The 23619-nt window shown below is 39.7% G+C and overlaps 2 protein-coding genes across 2 annotated transcripts in view; both read right to left on the bottom strand.

The window, feature by feature from the left end:
* BPTF (bromodomain PHD finger transcription factor) overlaps nt 1-12293 on the bottom strand; it is an 81561-nt gene extending 69268 nt beyond the window's left edge. Inside the window, exons 1-2 of the mRNA XM_070937735.1 lie at nt 11403-12293; nt 694-1516 (exon numbers count right to left, since the gene is read on the bottom strand). Of these exons, the coding sequence (XP_070793836.1) occupies nt 694-1516; nt 11403-12090 (1511 nt within the window). The 5' untranslated portion in view covers nt 12091-12293. The remainder of the gene's footprint in view (nt 1-693; nt 1517-11402) is intronic.
* Nucleotides 12294-18911: 6618 nt separating this feature from the next.
* Nucleotides 18912-23619, bottom strand: part of NOL11 (nucleolar protein 11) — a 28410-nt gene continuing 23702 nt past the window's right edge. Inside the window, exons 15-18 of the mRNA XM_070934750.1 lie at nt 23395-23473; nt 22796-22888; nt 21772-21879; nt 18912-19059 (exon numbers count right to left, since the gene is read on the bottom strand). Of these exons, the coding sequence (XP_070790851.1) occupies nt 18946-19059; nt 21772-21879; nt 22796-22888; nt 23395-23473 (394 nt within the window). The 3' untranslated portion in view covers nt 18912-18945. The remainder of the gene's footprint in view (nt 19060-21771; nt 21880-22795; nt 22889-23394; nt 23474-23619) is intronic.

Here is a 23619-nt window from a genome sequence, read left to right as displayed (position 1 = left end):
TGGGCTGAGAGAAAATAGGTGGCCCAGAATAATCCAGTGTGTTTCCATGGATGAATGAGGGGTCTCCTTGTTCTGATTCCAACACGTCAACCACTATACCATGCTGGCTGTCAAATAGAAAGATGTGTCTGTGGTTATTCAAAGCCCTCATTTCAAGCTTCTACCAGACCTCCACAAAAAATAAAACTGAACTCCAGGTTCATCATCATCGTTGTCATCCTTGTTATCATTTTGTAACTGCTTGCTGCATTTTAAATTATATGAATTTGTTATCTGCGTTTTCATATAAAAACTGCAAGTAAAATGAGAAACGTTAAACTGCCACTTTGAAGAAACAAGTAAAATAGCCATTTCAGAGACACGGGGTATAAATAATACTATAAATTGCTTTCTTAAATTTAAAAAAAACTTAAATTAAAAAAAAGAGCACCACTAACACAAAAAGGAAAAAGCAACCAATTTTTCTAAGCTCAGATATCAAGTTTTAAAACTGAAAAATAAGCATCTGGCATTTTTCAGCTACAATTACCACAATCCCCCTCCCCCCCAAATAATATGGGGATTTTGTTTAATCTTATAAGATCATATAATATATGAAGCCTGGACCCAAAGTTAAAAAAATTAAAATATATCAATCAAATGCCTTTTATTAAAAAGGTGTATAATATTGATATGGCTATAATATGTACTTACACAACAATCCTCCTATTCAGGAACCAGTATTTCCGCCTGTTTCTATCATATCCAATAGGTTCATGTCGAATGTATGGTTTGTTTTTTTGGATTTCAGCAATACAGTCTGTTACACCAGGCACCTTGTGCGCTACACAAACTTCACACTGCCATTCATCCTCTGGGACCTCTTCAAGAGGCGGTTTCACACACTCTAAGTGGTAGACAGCTGAGCAAGTTTCACAGCAAAGCAAGTCCCCCAGTTTGTGACAAACTCTACAATGGTCGTCATACTGTATCACACCTTCTGACATTAATTCCTCCCGTGCAATGTTTGTTGTCAGAAACTGATCCACTAAAAATTGCAGAACTTGAATTTTATTTTTAACTGGTCCGTAAGGGTAGTCCTCTGCCTCTTGAAAAGGAAGAACATGATGATACTCCTTGTCACTCTCACAGTATACCCGCAAAACCTCTGGCCAAGTCATCCCATCTATAAAATATAATGTGGAATTAACGCTATCTTTGAGGTCAGCAGGTCCAAAGGTAGTATTGGAAGTGTCCTCTTCACGTAAAACTGCTTTTAAAAGCACTATGTGCATCTCAGCCATCAGGGTACACTGTTCTTGGCTTACGAGAGCAGCACAGAAGTCTTCAAAACGAAAAGGGGACAAGCGTAAAACAGTGCCAAAGTTCCGCAGTACCTCATATATGGCAATAACATTCATGATATGCTCATTAGGCACCATTAAGTCCTCTGAGGATTTGGGCAAGTCAAGAGAAGGGATGTCTTTTTCTTCCAGGATTGGAGAACGGGGTCGATGTACTCTCTGTCGCCTTCTACCTATAAATGAACAGTAAAGAAGTAAGAACGTGAGAATAGTGAGCAAAAGCAGAAATATCGCCAGTGACAATCCTGACTGAATTTTCACTTGTTACAATGGTATCTGTAGCAATAGCACTTCGACTTCGACTTACAGCAGTTCATTTAGTGACTGTTCAAAGTTACAACAGTGCTGAAAAAAGTGACTCACAACTGTTTTTCACAGTTACGACCTTTGAAGCATCCCCATGTGATCAAGCTTCAGATGCTTAGCAACTGGTTCGTGTTCCAAGGTCATGCGATCCCCTTTTGCAACCTTCTGACAAGCAGAGAAGCTAGATTCAGTTAACAACCAGGTTACTAATTTATCAACTGCAGTGATTCACTTAACCACTGTGGCAAGGAAGGTCGTAAAATGGGGCAAAAATCATTTAATAAACGCCTCACTTTACAACAGAAATTTTGAGCTCAATTATGGTCGTAGGTCGCGGACTACCTGTATCTAAATCAACAGCTATTTAATCAAACTTTATGAGCAGGCAAAACATTTCTGCTTTTGGTGGTTTACTCTCTGCAAAAAAGTTTCATGATATAATTAGTTAAGAAATAGCTGCTTCATTCTAGAATTCTAAAAAAACCTATCTGGAAAATAATGCAATTCAATTAATCAATTAATTAATTCAGGAACCAGACAAATATGAAATGTTCATATTCTAAGGGGAACATCTTCAGACTAGACAAAGCTTACTATGTAAAATCAAATATATTAATAAAAGCATGCAAACAGTATTTTTATTGATACCTCTGCTCTTGCTAATTTGATCTTTTTCAGAAGTAAAGAAACTTCTTGGATGAGAAGCAAAACCTCTTCCAGGAAAAACAACGTCCAGTTTCCTTTTGAAAAAGCACCTTTGGGACAACCATGACCTGAATGATTGAGAATCTCCATAGACATTTACCTATGCACTATATACAAGGAAGTTTGCCCTATAATTTGCAAATTACTGATCCACAGCTGGATTTAGGGATTCTCATTCAAAATCAGAGAATTGTCATGCAACATTCGTTCTCCCTTTTGAAGGCTCCTTCAGAGAAGAAAAAAAATGTAATCTCCGTGTTCAAAAATGCTAGTTAAGACTAATGAGATTTAGACATCTCAATCTTCATTCTATTCCCAAAGCATATGAACAGATATACAATCCTGTATAAGTGATCCCCACATACAAATAAAGGTAGGACTGAGCTAGACTGTTTTTATTTTTTGCAGATCCTTCTCTTAAGGTTGCACAGTAGTTCAAATGAAGGGAGAAAGGGTGAAATAAACAATGGTTCGGCAGAGGACAGCCTCAAGCTGCTGCCTGCTCTTTTACCAGTAATTGCCTGTTGGATTTGGGGACGAAGGTACTTGCCACTTCTTCTCTTTCATGTGAGATTGGAGAATGGAGGAACTTTTTGCTGGTCTACTGTTGTTTCACAACCGTGACAATTTACAGGCGTAGAGGTTTCAAATCCCAGTGGAATGTCGAATTCTATATTAAACCTTAGTTTGTGGACTCTGAGGAGTTGAAGTCCACAGACCTAGAAGTGGCCAAGTTTGGGAAACCTAAATAGTTGCATAACAAAGGGAAAATGGACAAAGATTGCTACTTCCCTTTGTCTCACCTGAACGGTGCGCTCATTCCAACTCTGGAGATGATTGTTGTAGTTGGTAAATCACTATCTAAGGTTGAATAAATTTTCTAGTTCAACGTTAGCCAATTCAACCAATAATGGTTAAACAAATCATGATTCAGGATGAGGGAGCCTACTCTTCTAAATAAGAAAACTGGCTACATTATTTATTTTGCTACTCTTCACAGCAAAACATTAATAGCACAGTTAACCCTTTCTAAATTGCTTGACAAATAAGAAAATTAATCTGTTGGGATTACTGCAATTTGCACTCAAATCTCCATCCCCAATAAAGATATTTACTGCAATCACATTCTCTCCCCACCACCCCCCGTAAAAAATCCTAACATAGAACACCATAATAGTGCTTGGAAGCCTTTAGGAAAGGGAGTGTGGGTTTCATAATGAATGCAACGGCTAAACTGCACGTCTAAATATATTTATGGTTGTCATCTAGGCTGTTGTAAGTGCGCATTAAAGGGAGAATCCACAGGCTCGTGATAACTACATATTATGCTCCAGTAAATGTTGATCTGAACCAGAGGTGAGTTTGGAGAAAAATTATGCAACGTTCTGAATGAATACAATCCAGAAGAAAAATGTATTTTTCTAGGTAACATGAATGAATTGGTGGGAACAAGACAAATGAGTACAAAAAATAAATAAATGACAGGACCATTCAAGGAATAAGAACGGATGAGACTAGTGATATAGCTCTTAAAAAAAATTATGTTTCATTTGCAAGGTTTAAGTTCAAGTCTACTCATATGTATGTATGTACATATGGATAGTCCTCAAGACAAGACAATAATTGGGACTGGAATTTCTGTCAATGATGCAGTTGTAAAGTGCAACCACATCACTTTTAGCATAGTCAATCCTCATTACCGTTGTTAGCCGAATTGTTAGGCAAAGGCCCATGCTGACCCAAACCATTCCTAACTTGGTTGCTCCCAGCCTGAGCCTCAATAAGGGATGGCTTCCTCTTCAACCTGCCCCCCCCCCCCAATCTCTGTACTTCTGGCTGCCCCGTACAATGGCACTCTTCAGTGGCAGTGCTGGAGCTGAAGTAGACCGTCTGGGGTCTACTATCCTTGAGGCCTCTACTTCAGCCCCTGTGTTGCCACTACTACTGACGAATGCTGGCTTGCAGGGTGGCTAGAAAGGCAAAGGTAGGAGGAGGAAGGTGGTTGGGGGAAGCTGAAGTGTCCCTGTGGTTGCAAATATGGGTAGGCTGCCAAGTGCCCAAATTTTGATCATGCGACTGGGGTGTGTGTGTGTGCTGCAACAGTCATAACTTTGACGACTGAGCGTAAATACCATTCATTCAGCACAGTCTTAACTGTGAGTTGTTGAACAAATTTGTTGTTAAGCAAGGACTTCCTGTATATCCAATGGAACTCAAGTCTAAAACCATGACCCATTTGATTATGTTGAAAGACAAAGAGAAATATGAAAGACTAAAATGTGATGACAGGTTTTGAATGTTGAACAGGCCAATTTTTGGTAGTGTCAAGGGGTGCTCTTGGGAAAAACTGACATGGAAAGAAAAATGTTAAAGAAATGAGAATGAAAACAGAATAACTGCAGAAAGAAAAAGTACAATCCTATATGAAAAGATACTGGGACATAAATTAATCTCCTAATTAATTTAGTTTTAAGTGGATGTTAGATAAAAAGTAATAAATGGAAAGTGGGTAAATAGTCATAAATGCTGTGAGAATATCAACAAACTGCATGGCTGCAAGTGTAGACTATAAGTGAAGAAATGATTAAATGCATATGTAGTTTGCTTAGAGTGGCAGTTGCTTGACAATTGGAAAATACCTGATATAAAACAAAAGGTAGCAAGAGTAAAAATAAATATTAAGGTGGTTTAGTTTCGGAAGGTGTCAAAATGTTGAATGAAAAGGTATGAAATATGAGACTGAAAAAAAATTGAGCTGTACAAGGTAGTTTTCTGCAGAACAAGAGGTTATGTACCAAGTTTTTGCTCTTCAGCAGGTGATTTAAAAATATGTGCATGCATTGAGAAAGATTATGTTAAACATATTGATTTAGAGAATGCATTGATGTTTCTCAATCTTTTTATCCTGGAGGAACCCTTGACATAATTTTCAGGTCTCAGGAACGCCTACATAAAAACGGCAAAAAAACAAAAACACACACACACACACAAAAAAAAACCCTACAAACACAATACAATTCACTTTTAAGTTACGCAATCCTTGTTTTACAATGGCACTTAACAGCAAAGCAGCATGCCAGCACTTAAGAAACAGTATATAAAAATCCTCACAACTGCAAGCATTAGCACTGCAAGGTGTACAAACAAAAGAACAAACTTTAATTATGATCTCTCATAGAACGCCATGTATGTGCGAAAACAATACATTGCTTAGTAAATAGTTCAATGTTAAACTATAAGTAAGACAAGGCAGTGTGGTGTCCACTTGATTATTTATGGTAACTACGGATAAATGCACAAGGAATAGCTGTCTGTCCAAAGAAAGAAAACGGCTATATATAAGACTGTACTTCGGCTAAGTGAGAGCTGGGTATATTAGGAGAAACCAAAATTAACTACAGTCTAAATGGGATATTTTGGGTACTTAAGAAGTGATTGTTGCTCACTTTTTCAAGGAGATGACATGTGAATGGATGCAAACTGGATGTTAAAAATGTGACTGGTATGAAAAAAGTTTATTTAAAGTGATTTGGTCATATAGAGAGAAAAAGGCTCAAATTGCAAAATACTGTAAATATATTAAATGAAAGAATCAAGAGGAAGGTGAAGACACAGAAAGCTGCAAAGAGATGGAGCTGAAAATCACCAAATGAAAGAGGCAAGAACTCTGAAGAACAAAAGGCAACCTATGAAGCAGTTGTTAGGCGCAGAGGAAGCAAGGATGGTTTGTAAGAATAGAAAGATATGGAGGCGTAAATTAGTTTTAGCTGTTTTCTTTTCTTTGCCTGATCTCATGCCTTTAATTTCTTTGAGCAATTATTTCTTACTCCTTTTCTACTGGCCACATAATGCTGCTCACCTCAGTAGAAAACAGCATAATGGGTACAAGTGTAGATGTACAATGTAAAAATAGAATAAGTAACCTAAATAATAAATAGCAAAAAACAGTTACTTATGTTAATTACTTTGAGATAGACTAGAATTGTAACCTTTAGAATTTTTTTAAAATGCAAAACTATTTTTTTAACTGGTGGTGCTAAGAAAAGGAAGAGATGAGAAAACTTCTTTTATTCGCTCATTAACTTTGAGACATGTACATATGGAGAAAAGACTGTTTCTTATATTCTGGAAATTAGATGTATTATAAAGCCTAAATGGACTAAAGACTAAAAAAATATTAAGTCTGGATATGAGAGCTACTGGAAGTATAGAAAAGAATATTAGCTATCTCTAGCAAAAAGGAGGTCAAAGTTAGAAATTTTTTAAAAATCAACAAATCTAAAGTACCATATTTTTCAGACTATAAGACACACTTTTTTCCCTCTTAAAAGAGGGTGAAAATTTGGGTGCATCTTATACCCAGAATGTATTTTTTTTGTAGCTTTTTTGTAGCTTTTTTTCAGCCCTAACAAGGCACTAGTGAGTAAAGCGAAGCGATCTGGTTTGCCTGCTTTTCTCATTGCTTCTCTCTCCAAAGATCAGTTGTGCTTTAGAAGCTGTTTTTTATCCCCAAGCAGGGGATAAAAACCCAGCAGACTAATGTGCGGAAGCTGACCAGACTAAGGACACTAGCCAGATGAATACCTGGTATTTCCCCCTCCCCCATTTTCCTCCCCAAAAACTAAGCTGCATCTTATACTCCGGTGAGTCTTATACTCCGGTGAGTCTTATACTCCGAAAAATACAAGGAGAACCCCATCAGGAGTTGGGGTGGGAAGCTTCTATATTTAGAGTAAGCAGAAGCTTCTGTATTATCTTGAGCCCTTGCAAACATGTTAGTGCTGCAAATAAGTGGTTCTTCACCTTTCAGTTTACCACAACTAAAACTTCCTCTAGAAATAAACTTCCTTGATATACCATACAAAGTAATATTATTCAGCCTCTATTTTACCATATGCCTCAAGGATATCATAAGCTTTATTCAATGCTTTCCTGAAGACTTTCACATCTTTCCCATTATTTTTATTTAAACATTTTTTATAGTTCCCCTTTGTAAAATACAAGTGTGGGCGACTCACGATAAAAACCCATAACTAACCAACACCTGGTACCTCAGTCATCCCCTTGGGTTTCCCCAACCCAAAATACCCTCACTCTGCCTCAGTGTCAGAGTAAAAAGCCATGTCTTCCTGGCCTTTCTCAAGCACAATTTACAGATTAGGTTTAATTAAGAGATTCTCAAAATTCTGTGATACCTTGACTCCCTAAAATGACTGTATGACTTCCTTCCTAACAAAACTTATAACACCAGCAATTAGTTTCATATCAAAGAGATTACTTAACTCAGGGGTGAGCAACTATGGCCCTTTATGACCTGTGGACTTCAACTCCCAGAATTTGTGAGCCAAGTCCACAGATTGTAAAAGGGCCATAGTGGCCCACCCTTGCCTTCACCTATTCCTCCCCTCGATAACCAAATCCTGTCAAAACTGATCTCACTAATGTCTTAATCCAAGCAAACTAAATTCTGAGAGGGTCCTGTTTCTACTTACGAACTTTTTTAGGACAACTGTGGCCCACATTCTTTTAGGGACTCTGGGCTGATGGTTTTATATGGCAGGCTAACCTCTGATGTACATAGAAGGTCACAATTCTTATTTTTATTGCTCCTGTTTGGGAATCCACACAAAATTAGAGGCAATGGGTAAAATCAAGGCATGCTGAAGACTAAACAAAGTCTAGATTAGATCTCCTGTGATTAAAACACCAAACATCCAGTATATAAAAAGGGAAGTGTAAGAGGAGCTATTGAGTGTATGATGGTTTTTAGTAGTCAACACATCCTTTTCTAGATGGTCACAGAGCAGGCACTTAATCTATCCTACACTTTTGCTCTGTGCTATTTTTAATATGATTCATATTAAATAGTCTTCTGAGTTTTCTTTTTTCCTCTTTCACAACCTAAAATTCCTAAAAGGTTTGAGATGTTTCTTTATGATCATGACCAAGAGCAGAACAGCACCTCTAATCCACAACTATCTCAAATGCTAACGAAGAATACTATGGTCAATGATATCAAAAGTCATTGAATTGAGAGTACTACCACAACCATAGATATGTCTCTCTTGGTAAAAGATAAAGTTTATTAGGACACTCAAGAGCTACTCCATATCACATATGGGTTATAATACTTTTAAGACGAAAGATTGGTATGATCTGAAGAGAAACCAAAATATGGGCCATAATACTTGTTTCTTCTAAAAGGTCCTCTGGAATTACAGTATTACTTCTCTAAATACGAAATAAAGGATACAAATCTGTGATTATTAAAATTAGTTTGGTCCAAAGATGACTTTTCAATAAAACTGATAGGGAATTGTTGCTTCTTGTGCACCATCCCAAAAATGACATCTTTTATTAATTTTCTACATCAATGGCTTCAAATTATCAAACTCCTTTCCTTAGAAATCTGCTAAGCCTTTATTAAGCTTTTTACACTCCTTCACAGTGGATTGTTAGGCTGTACATCAACATCTAGATGAAGAGAAGGGAAGCTCCCTACCCCTATTCCATCAGTGAAAATGGCTACTGCTGATGGAACCAAGGCATGGGATTTCACCATTCATGCTTTACATTTACTTCCAAAGAGCAGTGGGAAGGACACTTTTGTACAAATGATAATTGAAAGAAAAATACTGACCCACAAGATATGGCACAATTAGGAAACTGAGGAAGAGATATGAATAATTATCATATGCTTATTGCTTTAAATTAGGGATATGCAAAATTCAGCAATTCAGGAAGCAAACATTCCAGAGTACTCTTGAGAATTTTGAACCCTATCCAGACAATGCTAAATCTCTGCTGTGTGAAATATGCCAGTTTCGGGACTATATCGGGAAGTAAATTCCTTGAACTAGAAGTTGTGAGATATGATGGCCATGATGTTCTATGTCTGGATTGCAAAAAATTGCACATTTCTATGCTAAATTATACATTAACTAGATTTGACCAAAAACAAAGGCAGAACAAAAATATATTAAGTAAAAAAAATATACGGCTCAAAATAAAAGTATTTTCTAGAAATATTTTGTTCTTTAGCATTTTAAGAAAACTTTAAAAAAAAACTGCATATAAAGCTACAGTAATACTGCATAAATGTGAACAATACAGGACAACAGGTAGAAATAAAATTTGCAAACTAGCACACTGCTGTGGTCAATGAGACTTTGGTCAGGCACATTCATTATAAAGTACCAAACTTTATTATCACTGATAGTTAAGTAAAACAATAAGAAAACATGGTAAAATATATCTATAAAATAAAATTGGCTACTCTATCTGATATTAGTCACTGAGAATCAGCCAGTATACAAGCTTGATACATTATTATATTGACAAGAATCTTTACTTTTTAATCTTTAAAAATAATCTTACATACAATAATGTCTATAGTCACAAAATTAGTGTTATACATGCTAAAGTTCATTCAAAATCATAAGTGCATATAATTAAAAATGCATTCCATGTTGTGAGCATGGGTAAACAGCTTTGTTATTTGCTTTCCTGGAGAAGCATAATTATCAATGTCTCCTTGGACAAATTTAATTCAAACATCCTAGTTAAACACTGAATTGTATAAAATATTTCCTGTGGCACCGAGGAATCAAAACAAAGAGAGATCAATAAACACTGAGCTGGTAAAAACATTATATGGATAAACAAAGCTTTATACTTTTCTATGCAATCTATTCTGACCTGTGAAGCGAAGAAAGTTTGCTTTATAAAAATTGGAAAAATTAGCTTAATTTATTTGGAGGGAGGGCAATATGGTACTCTTCAAATGTACATAATTCACTTACTCCCCAATCAGCAAAATTCTACTTGTGATTTATAAGAATTGTAATCTAATCTAAATGAAGGATGTTAGGCTGGAAAAGACTCGTTTAGTCTTTTAGTCATTCAGAAGACCCCAAATGTATCTACTGTACCTTATCATTGTACCTATACATTAATACCTAGAACTATTAAAAAATCCTTGACATGATATGGTATAAATGTCCATTTAATCACAACCCCAATAAACTGTATTTTGGCAAATCACATATTGCTTCCCTTGAACTAAAAGTTTTTACTTTCAATTTATCTAGTTATGTTAATTTAGAAGCAGAAACAAAAATTACCGAACAAATTAAGTCCATGCAATCTCACCTAATAACATTTTGCTTGAACACAATATTTACTCAGAAGTTTAAGTTCAATGGAACTTAATTTAAGACACACTTAAAGTGTAGCACTGTGTCAAACAATGCTTTATATAATGCGCACTCTATTAATACTTATTGGAAATAAAATATAACCAATATTATAATTTAAATTATGTAAGCATATAATATGGTTATATTAAGAGCGGAAAGTGAGCTCTAACAATTATCAGTTTAGCAAAACCACAGAAAAGGCCAAACAAGCAACAGTTTCAGTGCCCTTAACCAGTTTTACAGCACAAAGCCATTAAAATTAAAAATAGTAGCTGACATCCAAAAAGAAGATGCCCATTTTAATTTGAAGCACAGAAACAGGCTTGCACACTACATTTACATCACACACTCCCCGCCCAATTAACATTCAGGATACAACGCATCTGCCTTGTTGTAGGAGACTCTACAACTCACCTGGACTGTCTGCCGAAAGCAGAGCCCCTTCGTCCCTTTCCAAACCAACGTAGAGAAATCCTCCTACGCCAATATTTACTTACAAACGCCACCTTTCCCCAAGTACAACAGGATGAGCTCCCCCACCCCTTTCCTCTGTTTCCTTTGCAGCTCTGGCATTGTTGCATTTCAGGCATCCGCCGCCCTGTTCTTTTTTTTTTTTTTCCCCTCCTCGAAAAAGTCCCTTCCGAGTCTCTCTTTCTCCGCCGTCTCTTGTTGGTCTGCATGCAGTCGCCCCCCTTTTACCCCCGCCGCGCTCACTCACTTCGGGCGCCCCAACCAGCCCCTCGCCCCAAGCCCGGTGCCGGACCAGCGGAGCGACGCCCCTCTCCCCCGCAAAGGACCGACCCCCCCCAACACCCGCCCTCCCTTGCCGACCCCCCCCCTCTCTCTCTACCTGGGGTACTGCTGTAGGTGCTGTGGCTCCTGAAGCTGCTCTCAGTGCAATAGCTGGCATCATCCTCGTCCTCCATCTCTTCGGGGTAATCGGAATCGTCGTCGTCGTCCATGACCGCCTCCTCTTCCTCGGAGTCTGGCTTCTCCTCCGCCTCGCCGTCTTCCTCCTCCTCCTCGTCGGACCCCACGCTCTCCTCTTCCTCCTCCTCGTCACTCTCATGATCGTCGTACACTACTTTGCCGCCGCCGCCGCCACCGCCGCTCCTCCTGGACGAGGCGGCCGCCCTGCTTTGGCTGCTGCTGCTGCTCCGGCTGCCTCCGCCTCCTCCTCCCCCCGCCGCCGCCGCCGCCGCCGCTCCAGCCCTACCCCGGCCCCTACCGCTACTGCCTCCCCCACCAGGGGTGCTGCTGCTGCCGCCGCCTCCCTTCCTCCTGCCGCCCCCCCTGGAGGAGGAGGAGGAGGAGGCGGCGGCGGCGGAGGCCTGGCCAGCTCCGGACCCCCTCGACCTGGGCCCCGCAGCCCCAGCCGCCTGGGCCGAAGCCGCCCACCTGCCCCGGCTGCTGCCCCGCAATCGGGACCTCAGACCTCCAATGGGGCCCGGCGGGGCGGGAGGAGCCGGGGTGCTCACCCGAGCGGGGGCCGCCGGAGGTTGCTGATGTTTGGGCGGCCTGCCTCGCCGGCCCCGCATCGCTGGGCGCTAGCCGAGGGGAGGGGGGGGAGAAGAAGCGAGGGGGCGAGGGCACTCGGGTCCGGCGGGAGGCTGCCGGGAGCCTCCTCCCCGCGGTCGGAGCTCTGGGGGGGAGGGAGGGGGCGCCACCGACTTGCGAGGGCCGAAGGCTCAATTCGAATCGCCGGCGTCCCGCTCCGGATCGTCACCGGCCGCCATCTTGTTTCTTCGTCTCTGCCTCGGATCGCTCCGCTCTGACTGGGGGAAGCGGCGGCGGCGGCAGGCCCAGAGCGCCTCACGTGACCGGCTTTCTAGGCCGGCCTTCGCCGCCGAGGGGCGCCCGAGAGCTATCTACGACGACGGCGGCGGCTACCCTCGCTCGGCTTCCCAGCCATTTTCGATGCGGAGCGAGCACCGGTTGCAGCTTCGCTTCCATCCTCTCAGGAATCATCCCGCCTCACAAATCACCCCAGACACCTGTTAGCCCTCCGTAAGGGAGAGGCCCTTTCTTCCCCCCCCCCCGCCCGTATGTCGCTCACGCCCTCAGCGGGCACCGTCGTTTCTGATAACGCCGAAGAGGTTTTTCAAGCCCCGGTTGCTCCGTATTTACTTCCTGAAAATGTTTCAAATTCAGAGCAGTTCCGATTACAAGTGGAACAGCTTTGCCTTCAGAAGTTTTGGGTGCTTCATCCCTGGAGGTTTTTAAGAAGAGGCTGGACAGCCATTTGTCAGAAATGGTATAGGCCAGGGTCTCCTGCTTGAGCAGGCGGTTGGGCTAGAAGACCTCCAAGGTCCCTTCCCGCTCTATTCTGAGTGATGGATTGGTTTCTTCGAGCAAGGTTGTGTTATGTGCACGCGAAGGAAAGTTTGTAGGAGGTACGAGAAAGCGTCAGGCTGGTTTCAAAAGAAGTGGCATGGAAATGCAATGATAAAACTATGCTATGCCTTCCTGGCCCATTACTTTTGTCATGGGGAGGAGGAAGAAGAGAAAGGGAAAAAAGAAGGGAAGGAAAGAATACAAGAAGAAAGGGATGAGATGAAGTAGAAAAGTCCAAACCTCAAACAAAGTGATAATGCACTCTGAAATGTTTTACATATTCCAAATTTAGAAGACCAACCTTCATCCTGGTAGCTACTTCCTGTAGCTATCAAACTATTTGTTGTATAGTATAGTTACTTAGCTTGTCTTTCTATACTTGCACACTGGATAGAACCAATTTTGAGAATTTTTAAAATTAAGGATTTTACAAAGAAAATAAAAACTGACACAAATTATTAAACAATAAAAAAGCAAAGGAAGGAAGGAAAAAAAACAAAACCAAAAGGAACAGAAAGTGTTCAATTTCTCCTTCAGTAAATATAAACACAATTACAATATTGTCTTATTCCATGATTATAAAAAAGCTCCCTTTTTTCTATTACCCAATTTTTTCTAATCATCCAAACCACAACATAAATTCATGCTTTCTGTTTCATGCAAATAGTCTTTAAGGTATTCCAGTCAGTCATAAATATTGGTTTTTTTCCTATTATCAAAGATGCTAATTTAGCTACCTTTGCCAGTTCCACCATCATCACCAGCCATTCCTTAGTTATGGGTAATGTTAAACCTTTCCACTTTTGAGCATATAATAGTCTCACTGTGATTATCATATATTAAAAGCACATTCTGTGACTTTTAGTTTTCTATCCATTAATCCCAAAGACAAGTCTCTGATTTCAACTGTACTTCAACCTTTAAAATCTCCTGGATATATGGTTATATGTATATCCAACATATTTTAACTTTTTTTTTTTATTGAAAAGTTTTAAAAAAATTTACACATATTTTCCCCAACCCTCCCCCCACCCCCGGACTTCCCAGAGCAAATACAGGGTGTAGCATTTAACAAACATAAAAAAAACCATACGCTAACTATCTATAGATTTATCTTCCTCTTGCACTTTAACTCCCCTTGTTCATATCTAAATATAACTATTTAAACCAATTATTGCTTGAAAGTAATCAATCCAACTTCGTTCTTGTCAATTCTTCAATAATATGCAAGTCTTCTTTCTTCCAATATTAGACAATCAGAGCCCAGTTACAATTAACCATCACATCTCCATCCCTTACATATATTAACACATTAATAAAATATTTTAACCAATCTCAAATAAAATATATTGTAAAAACCTTATTTTTACTTTTTACCCCATAAACTTATATTGATTCTTCCTGGAAACATTCCTTACTTAATAACTTTGCATAAACTTATTCATCTTGTTCTCTACAAATCCACTACGTATAATCAAATACCATCTTCACTATTTAATATCTATAAAAAATATTGTAAAAACCTTCCCTCATGTTAATATACTTCAAGACAAAAGTGAAAGTTTAGTCAGTGGCCCGTAACAATTCATAACATTACTTAATATAACTTTTCAGAACAAATCATAACCCTAAATATAAGTAAATCATTCATTTTCACTATAATATAACTTTTCAAAACAAATCATATCCCTAAATACAGGTGTAGTCATTCATTTTCACTATTACTATCCTCCCCCAACAAAGAGGATTGTAATTTTTCCATCTCCATTTTTTCCTGACTTTTTTGCAAACCTTCTTCAGTCTTATTCCTCCGCCTTTTTTTATTTTTATAAATTCTTGAATTTTCAACTGAAGTTGCTGTACCTTACAATCTTGTTCTCTTCGCAAAGTAGTTCCTTTCATTAAACACACCTCTTTAACTGCAATTGAAAGTCCATTTTTGTAAAAAAGTTGTAAAGTTCCACTTTGAATCCTCCTTCTTATATTAGAAATCCCAACGCCTCCTGACAATTTTCCAGTTTACTGTATCAAAGCCTCTGGAAAAATCTCTCTCAGTATTTCCTGGTTACGCTCCTTCAAACCTCTCTTAGCCTTTCGTTCTTAATTTGAAAAACACCCATTCCATTTTCCAAAGGCACATTAAACTGGATTGTTTCTCCCACCTCTTCATTCAGCAGCTCACTATTATTTGGCAGCTGAAATACCGATACAGTATCTTCACTTGTATCTTTGTTGCAAACTTGAGTAAAATCCTTCTTGAAAAACCCTTCCATTCTTTCCACTAACGCGGAAGTAAATGATTCTAAAGTTTCTTTAAAGAGATCCACAGTCAGTATTTGTGTATTTACTGATGTATATAATGGTAAGCCTTCATCACTTTCAAAAAAGCCAGCCATTTTTTTTCTTCCCAATAAAACTTTCACTTTATACTTTTCCAGCAACTAAATCAATTATTCCAATCCTTAAGTGGTACAAGTCTTTTTTTTTAGAAATAATTTTTAAATCCTTCTCCTTTTAAGATAAAATCCTCTTCTTTTAAACAGGGGCTTTCAACACAACATAATACTTTGTATCTAACTTTCACTTCTTCACGCCCCATTTAAGTCAAATGCCATCTTTCCCTTTCTCCCATAGAAATTCAGAGAGAAGTGATAGACTTTTCGGAGTTAAAAGTTTAGTACTTGCAATTTTAGTTTCTCCTGTATTTGCTCTGCCAGCTTTCAAGTCCAAAATCTTTTTTAAAATTGAGTTGCTGGGGTGGTTGCGGCTTCTAGTTTTGCTTGAAGCAGAAACATCCCGGGTCCGGAGCAATGACGGGCTTTCCGGGGAGCTCTCACCCTTTAAGCCCCAGATTTAAAAAGAAACCTGGGGCTCTTGGGGAGCTCTACCCACACCCGTCGGCTCTCTTTCCCCCCTTCTCCCAGGGGCAAAGTTTTCAAGCCGCTAGACAGCTGATTTTCGCTGTTCTAGCGGCTCTAACGGAATCCCAGGGCTGGCACTCACAAAGGAGTGTCTTTCGGCGCTGGCGGAGCCACCGGAAGTCCATATTTTAACTTTTTTGTGTGCTTAACAATTATGGTAAAATGCTCCTTCGTGTTCACTCAGCCATGATTCAAAGTACCTTTATATATTCTAGGCAATTTCTCTAGTGACAAATACTAATGATACATCATTTTATATAATTCTTAAGGCTAAAACAAAGTGTTCTCAAAAACAATATGTTGTTTGCCTATAAGCAAATCAATTAGGAAAAAAGATGTGAAACATTTGATTTATAAAACTTTGGATGAGATACTCAGGAGATATTAGGTACAGAAATAGTTTTTTTCTATATTAATCCTCAACTAACCCAGAACTTGTTTTAATTGACAAAAATTAAACAGAGGTAACACTTTATTAAATTAAACCTCTGGCTGGGAAGTTTATGCCCCAAATGAAGATAAAGCGACTTTTTATAAACAACTTATGAAGAGACTAATTGATTTTTTTAAAAATACTTCCAGGTCGACTCTCCAGACTGGATTTTTTCCTATAACTGGTGTCTGGTGGTATTGGAATGGTCTGGTGGCATTGGAATGGTTTCCCCTCAAATGGTCAGGACTTCTGTGAAAAATATTACAATTATTTAATTAAAATTAAAGTTTGGTAATTTACTAAAGAGTTTTTTTATGGATAGTTTAGTTATTTGATGAATAGAGTCAGAAGAATGGTAATTCAAGAGAATATATCTATATTTCAGAAAAATCACATCCATTTCAAGAAAAGTGTGATTGGAATTTTGAAAAACTTGACTAATAAAATTTCAAAAGTTTGGGTGGTCAACATTAAAGTTTTGACTAGTTACACTTGGTTTTGTAGAACATTGTCATAAAGACAAAAAGGCTATACACAGAATTGTTTTTGCTTTATAAATTGAAAAACTAAGATTTCCAGTCATTTGAGTGGTTAAAAAAATCTAGAATCTTTTTCTTCATTTCTTCTTGGGAAATGTGCAAGAGCCTTACTATATTTATTTACATGTATATCCCATCTATATTGTTTTTATAAATTTCAAGGCAGCAAACATACCTAATACTCCTTCTTCCTATTTTCCCAACAAGAACCCTGTGAGACAAGTTGGGCTGAGAATTTGGTCCAAAGTCACTTGGCTGGCTTTTGTATCTAAAGTTGGACTGGAACACTCAGTCTCCTGGTTTCTAGGTAGCGCCTTAACCATTAGACAAAAGTGGCTCTCAAGTTTTAATTCAAGCAATCCTACTAGTTCAGCCATTACCAACTTAATGTTGACACCGATCATTTTCCAAATTGGAAAATGATCCAATTCATTTTCCAATTTGAGGAAATTGCAGAGTAGAACGTTCATACCATGGGATCTTACTCCTGGTTACTTACTTTACTTACTGGAGTCCCTAATACAGTACTGGAGAAAGAGCTCTTGCATAGATAAAATAGCACTCCATGCCAGTCCCATCTGCAAACTTGTGCAATTATTTATGAACCTTCCTAGGCCTCTAGAACAGCACCACTTGTTATTCTAATAATCACTGGAAGTCAGGCAGCATGTAAATTTAAATAATAATAGGAGATAAATAATTCTGGGTAAATTTCAGACTCTTCAATGGCAGAAATTTTTTCAGGCTTTATCAGATAGAAAAACTGAAGGCGCTATGAGGGTCATCTAGTTTCCACCGAAATTAATATTGAGTCATTCTGTTAATGGAGATTCTCAGTCACCCAGGTCATGGTTGCCCCAAAGGTACTTTTTCAAGAGACAGCTGGACTTTTTTTCTTTGAAGACGTTTCGCTTCTTATCCAAGAAGCCTCTGAAGAACTGAAGAAGCTTCTTGGATGAGAAGCTAAACATCTTCAAAAAAAAAAAAAAAGTCCAGTTGCCTCTTGAAGAAGCACCTTTGAGAGTCTCTGTTCTGGATTTTGGGTTGGATTTGGACAAATTGTAGTTTTGATGAGATTTGTGAATATGATCGCCCATCTTGAAACCAATTAGTTTATTGAATGAATGACTAAATCTGTTCCTTTTGTCTATTGGGAAAAGCAGTTATATCTTTAGAACTATTTGTCACATTTTTCTCTGAAACTTAGGGGAGGCTATGCCACCCAAACCAGTCTAATAATGACTGCCCACTAATAGACAAAAGACTGTTTTGATCTTGGTAATACATTATTTCCCTTTAGACTTCCCCAACTATCAGTTGGAGGTAAAGCATTCCAGTCTCTATCTTGTCAAATTAAATTATGACTTCTTTTGACTTGCTCTGAGGGTTCTTCTTTTATGTCTCTTATGTTCCTCAAGATGTCAGGAGAGCAATTTACATAATTAAGCTTGAGTTATTATGCTGCTTCTTTCCAGGTCCAGCTTAGGTGCAAGTTAGTTTATAAAAGCCATCTTTTTTAGATTTTTGTAGAATTTTAAAGGCTTTAAAGATGAGGATAACTGTAGAACTTTGAACTCCTGCCACAAGTTCTTAGTGCATTTCAGATATAAAGCTAAAAGGTTGTCTTAGAGCAGGCCCAGGTGCACACTCCATATTCACGAGACTCTCCTTAAGAAACTTCATCTTATCCTGGAGTTGCTTGCCAGCCCATGATCCAGGAAAATATGCATCTGATTTATGGAAGTACCAACTGTGCATTCCATATCTGCTCATAAATCCCTTTTTGGTTTGGGATCCAAAGCCTAGCACATTCCTGTTAGTTAGTATCAATTTAATTAGTTTCATTATACTGCTGTAGAATTGTGAAGTAGTTTTGTTTATAAACTGCTCAAATTTATGCCATGGGAAACTATAAATGTAAGTTGTAGAACATCTTTCTAGAGACAGTATATTTCCCCTGTAACCTTTGGTATATTTAGGTATATTTAGTTTAAGAAAGACCAAATTACATTTATATCTGTAGTCTTCAGATAAGATGATTAATATGACTTAATAGGGACAGGATAAATGTTCATCAGTGAGAAATGCACAAGTATTTCTCTGAAATAGAATAAAAGGCACTTTACAAGTGATTCATAATAATAATTTAATGAAATTGTGCAAATTTCAAGTAAGCTTTATAACTTCTATGGAATATAAACCCTTGTCTTCTGGGTGGTTTATTCTCTGTAAATGTTTTAGACTTCCTTCAATCTTGTTCAATTCTGAGTAAAAACGTACCTAAAAAGTAAAAGTAAAGATTTAGTCAACAAGTAAACCTGCATTTTAACGTATTATTCTTCATTTATTTATTTTATTTATTTATTAAATTTATATCCCGCCCTTCTCCCCGAAGGGACTCAGGGCGGTGAACAGCCAAGAATTAAAATAACATACAATATAAAAGTTAAAATAATTAAAAATAAATTAAATTAAACGGCCGCCCCAATTTAAAACCCCTAGCAATACAATTAAAAAACTAACCCATAAAACCTAATCAGGCCAGGCCGGCTTGTTGAAATAAAAACGTCTTCAGAGCCTTACGGAAAGTGCGGAGATCCGGAATCAGCCGTATTCCAGGAGGAAGCTCGTTCCAGAGGGCAGGTGCTCCCACAGAGAAGGCTCTCCCCCTGGGGGCCGCCAGCCAACATTGCTTGACCGACGGCACCCTGAGGAGGCCCTCTCTGTGAGAGCATATTGGCCGGTGGGAGGTTATCGGTAGCAGAAGGCGGTCTCGTAGATACCCTGGCCCTAAACCATGGAGCACTTTAAAGGTGAGAACCAACACCTTGAAGCGCACCCGGAAGACCACCGGGAGCCAGAGCAGCTCGCGTAGGAGAGGTGTTATATGGGAGCGCCATGTCGTTCCCGTGATCACCCGTGCGGCCGCATTCTGGACCAGCTGGAGCCTCCGGGTGCTCCTCAAGGGGAGCCCCATGTAGAGAGCGTTAGTGTAGTCCAGGTGAGAAGTGACAAGAGCATGAGTGACTGTGCATAAGGAATCCCGACTCAGAAAGGGGCGCAACTGACGTATCAGGCGAACCTGATAAAAAGCCCCCCTGGCCACGGCCGTCATATGCTCTTCTAAAGACAGCCGTGTGTCCAGGAGGACGCCCAAGTTGCGAGCCCCCTCTGTGGGGGTCAATGACTCGCCCCCAATAGCCAGTGATGGCGCCAGCTGGCTATATCGGGATGCCGGCATCCACAGCCACTCGGTCTTGGAAGAGTTGAGACGAAGCCTGTTCCTCCCCATCCAGACCTGCACGGCCTCCAGACACTGGGACATCACTTCAAGGGCATCGTTGGGGTGGTTTGGGGTGGAGATGTACAGCTGAGTGTCATCAGCGTACAGATGGCATCGCACCCCAAATTCACGGATGATCTCACCCAGCGGCTTCAGATAAATGTTGAACAGGAGTGGCGAGAGGACCGACCCCTGTGGCACCCCACAAACAAGGCGCCTGGAGGATGACTTCTGCCCCCCTGTCAACACAGACTGCGACCGGTCGGAGAGATAGGAGAACCACCGCAACATGGTGCCTCCCACCCCCAATCCCTTCAGCCGGTGCAGCATGATACCATGGTCGATGGTATCAAAAGCCGCTGAGGACCAGAACAGAGGAGCAACCCCTGTCCCGAGCCCTACAGAGATCATCAACCAACGCGACCAATGCCGTTTCCGTGCTGTACCCAGGCCTGAAGCCGGACTGGCACGGGTCTAGATAGATGGTTTCATCCAGGTACTGCAGGAGCTGTTGCGCAACCACACTCTCAACAACCTTCGCAATAAAGCGAAGGTTGGAGACAGGACGGTAGTTAGCCATAACAGCCGGATCCAGAGAAGGCTTCTTAAGGAGGGGCCTCACCACCGCCTCTTTCAAAGCAGGCGGCAGGAAACCGTCCCCCAAAGAAGCATTTATAATCCTCTGGAGCCAGCCTCGCGTAACCTCCCGGGTAGCCAGTACCAGCCAGGAGGGACACGGGTCCAATAAACATGTGGTTGCATTTAACCTCCCCAGAATCCTGTCCACGTCCTCAGGAGTCACAGGATCGAACTCATCCCAGATAACATTCTCAAGACCCGTCTCAGCCACGCCGCCGGAATCTACCCAGTCAGAATCCAAGCCTTCCCGAATCTGAGTGATTTTATCGTGCAGATACTGTGCAAAATCCTCAGCCTGCCCTTGCAAGGGGTCCTCCCGCGCTCCCTGATGTAGGAGGGAGCGGGTCATTCTAAACAAGGCAGCTGGGCGATTATCTGCCGATGCAATAAGAGCGGAAAAGTAATCACACTTTGCCGCTTTTATCGCCACTAAATAAGTCTTAATATGAGACTTAATTAGTGTTTGATCGGATTTGGAGCGACTGGCCCTCCAACCACTCTCTAGGCGTCTTTTCCGGCATTTCATCCCCCTCAGCTCCTTGGTGAACCAAGGAGCTGGGCAGGTGCGACGCTGGGTCAGAGGCCGCAAAGGCACGACATGATCCAAAGCCCCGGCAGCCATCCTATCCCAGGCAGCCACCAGATCTTCAGTCAAGTCATGAGCCAAAGCCTCAGGAAATGGCCCAAGCTCCCCCTGGAATCTCTCCAGATCCATCAGGCGCCTGAGGCGGAACCACCTAATCGGTTCCACCTCCCTGCGATGGGGTTCAGCGGTCAGAAAGTCCAGCCTCAGGAGAGAATGATCAGACCACGACAGGGGCTCAATAGCTATATCCCCTATATCCTGGCCATTCAACCACTGACCAGAGACAAAAACCAGGTCCAGAGTGTGTCCTCCCGTGTGAGTAGGGCTATGAGAAGCATGTAATAACTGTGTACGTAGAATGAGTAAAACAGCAGAGATTTATGTTTTTTGTAGGAGTGGGAAGATATCTAGTATCACTATTGTCTACAATAACTATGATCAATTTCTGCTTGTGATTATGATATTAACATGGAGGAAAACTTACTTGGGCTCTAACAAACTTGTGTAGCTTTGAAAGCAACCCTCTTGCTTCTGGCAGCATAACAACAACTGTGAAGTGAGCATCTAGTAGGAGGCACAACCAGTCCATAATCTGAAAATAAAGTCAAAATACACAAACACAATCACCATGAATGAACATTTTAGTATTTAGCCATTAAAATGCAAGCCAGCCCGCTACCTATACAGAATTTTGTTGCGTACCTACTTACAGTTCAGCCTTTTAATTTCAGTATTGAAACTAAACATTTTGAAGAAGGCAGCATAATTATTACTTTTATTTGTTTGCAATCATGGTACATCTGTGAAGAATTTACCAAATTAGATGTTTCTATAATTTTAATCCCAGGCAAGAGTGACCTTCATTCCCATCAGCACGAATACATTTCTACCACAATTTCCAATGCCTTTTCCCCCATGAAATATAGAAACATTACAGGCTTCCCATCAATGCAATGTCACTCATAATCACAGCTAGCTGATCAGTTCATTGCCACACACTTAACTAGAAAATTTTTGTTATGCATTAGTTTTTAATATAGGAAGTACAATTTGGGCTACTGAAAACTAGTTTAAAGGGACATCACATTACAGGATGTTCCCAGCACATGTGGTAAATAAAATAAAAACAAACAAAAGCATTATAGATGAAGTTCTAATGCAATCACTACAGTCATCAATGTGCTTATATTGCCACTCGTGAGCTAACAAGCAAGACTAGATTTTCTGTATTAATGGTTTCTTCACTTTTTCACTTAACAATACATTGGAACCAAATTTAGCCATCCCGTATTAGATCCATTAGAATAAACAGGCCAAATCTGAATTTACCTGTCTTGAATTTTGTAATAGGTGGCAAACAGATTCAATTAATCATTTTCTTATAGTCTATTATTCCAGTGAGAGCTGGAAGAATTAACTCATTTTTCCAGAGACATTAAATCTGAGTATGCTGCTCTAAAAAGATTTCTTTGGGCATATTTAAGAATAACTTGAAAAATTCTCTATACCTGTTGTATGGTCAGGTGAAATATTCCAGGGAAGTGTGTGGAAGACTCTTTACTACATTGCACATATAAGTACTGAAGATACTGGAGGAATAACTAAAAAGAAAACAATAAAATTAGATGTCACTGAATACAACTGTATATGCAAAGAACCCTTCAGTCCTATAAAAAAGAATGACTTGTTTTATTTGGTCGTGTAACTGAGACACCCCATATATCAATAAGCAAAATAAATATTTTCCAAACAAAGACCTACAGCAGAGTTCCCCAACCTTTCCAGCTTTGCAGTCCGGCCCAGGGGGATGAGTGGAGGGGGGGGCGGGGGATAGTTTGCGCATCATTTATATTGACACAATTGAAATTTAACAGACATTCATAAGTAAGAGGCATCTCTTCTGCAAGAAGAGAATACAGATAGTTCTCATCTTACAATAGTTCATTTAGTGACCATTTTTTACACTTACAATTGTGTATCTTAATATATTTTGTATTTTAACATTAAACTATCGGATATAAAAGGGACAACTTCAGTGATGTCATAATAAAGTGTAAAATTAATTTGACACAGTTACTGAATTCTGAAGGCACAAACCAATACTTACTATGACTTCCTTTGCAGAGAGGTCTTTCAAATGAGGTAAAAGAAATGTTTCACTGTAAGCTGAACAAATAATTGTATTTCTGCATAAGGTAGAGATACCTGAGTCAAGGATCTACTTTTATTCAAATTTGTGTCTTATTTTATCCCCCCATTTTTTTAAAAGCAGTACTTTTAAAACTAAAATATTTTTTAAAAAATTAACAAGTTAAAGCAGCCTTTGTTTGTC

This window comes from Pituophis catenifer, unplaced genomic scaffold (assembly GCF_029215685.1).
Source record: "Pituophis catenifer annectens isolate HBS135680 unplaced genomic scaffold, rPitCat1.0.hap2 SCAF_2, whole genome shotgun sequence".
Classification (NCBI taxonomy): domain Eukaryota; kingdom Metazoa; phylum Chordata; class Lepidosauria; order Squamata; family Colubridae; genus Pituophis; species Pituophis catenifer.
Note: the sequence above shows the minus strand (reverse complement) of the source record. Positions and strands in the feature narration are given on the sequence as shown.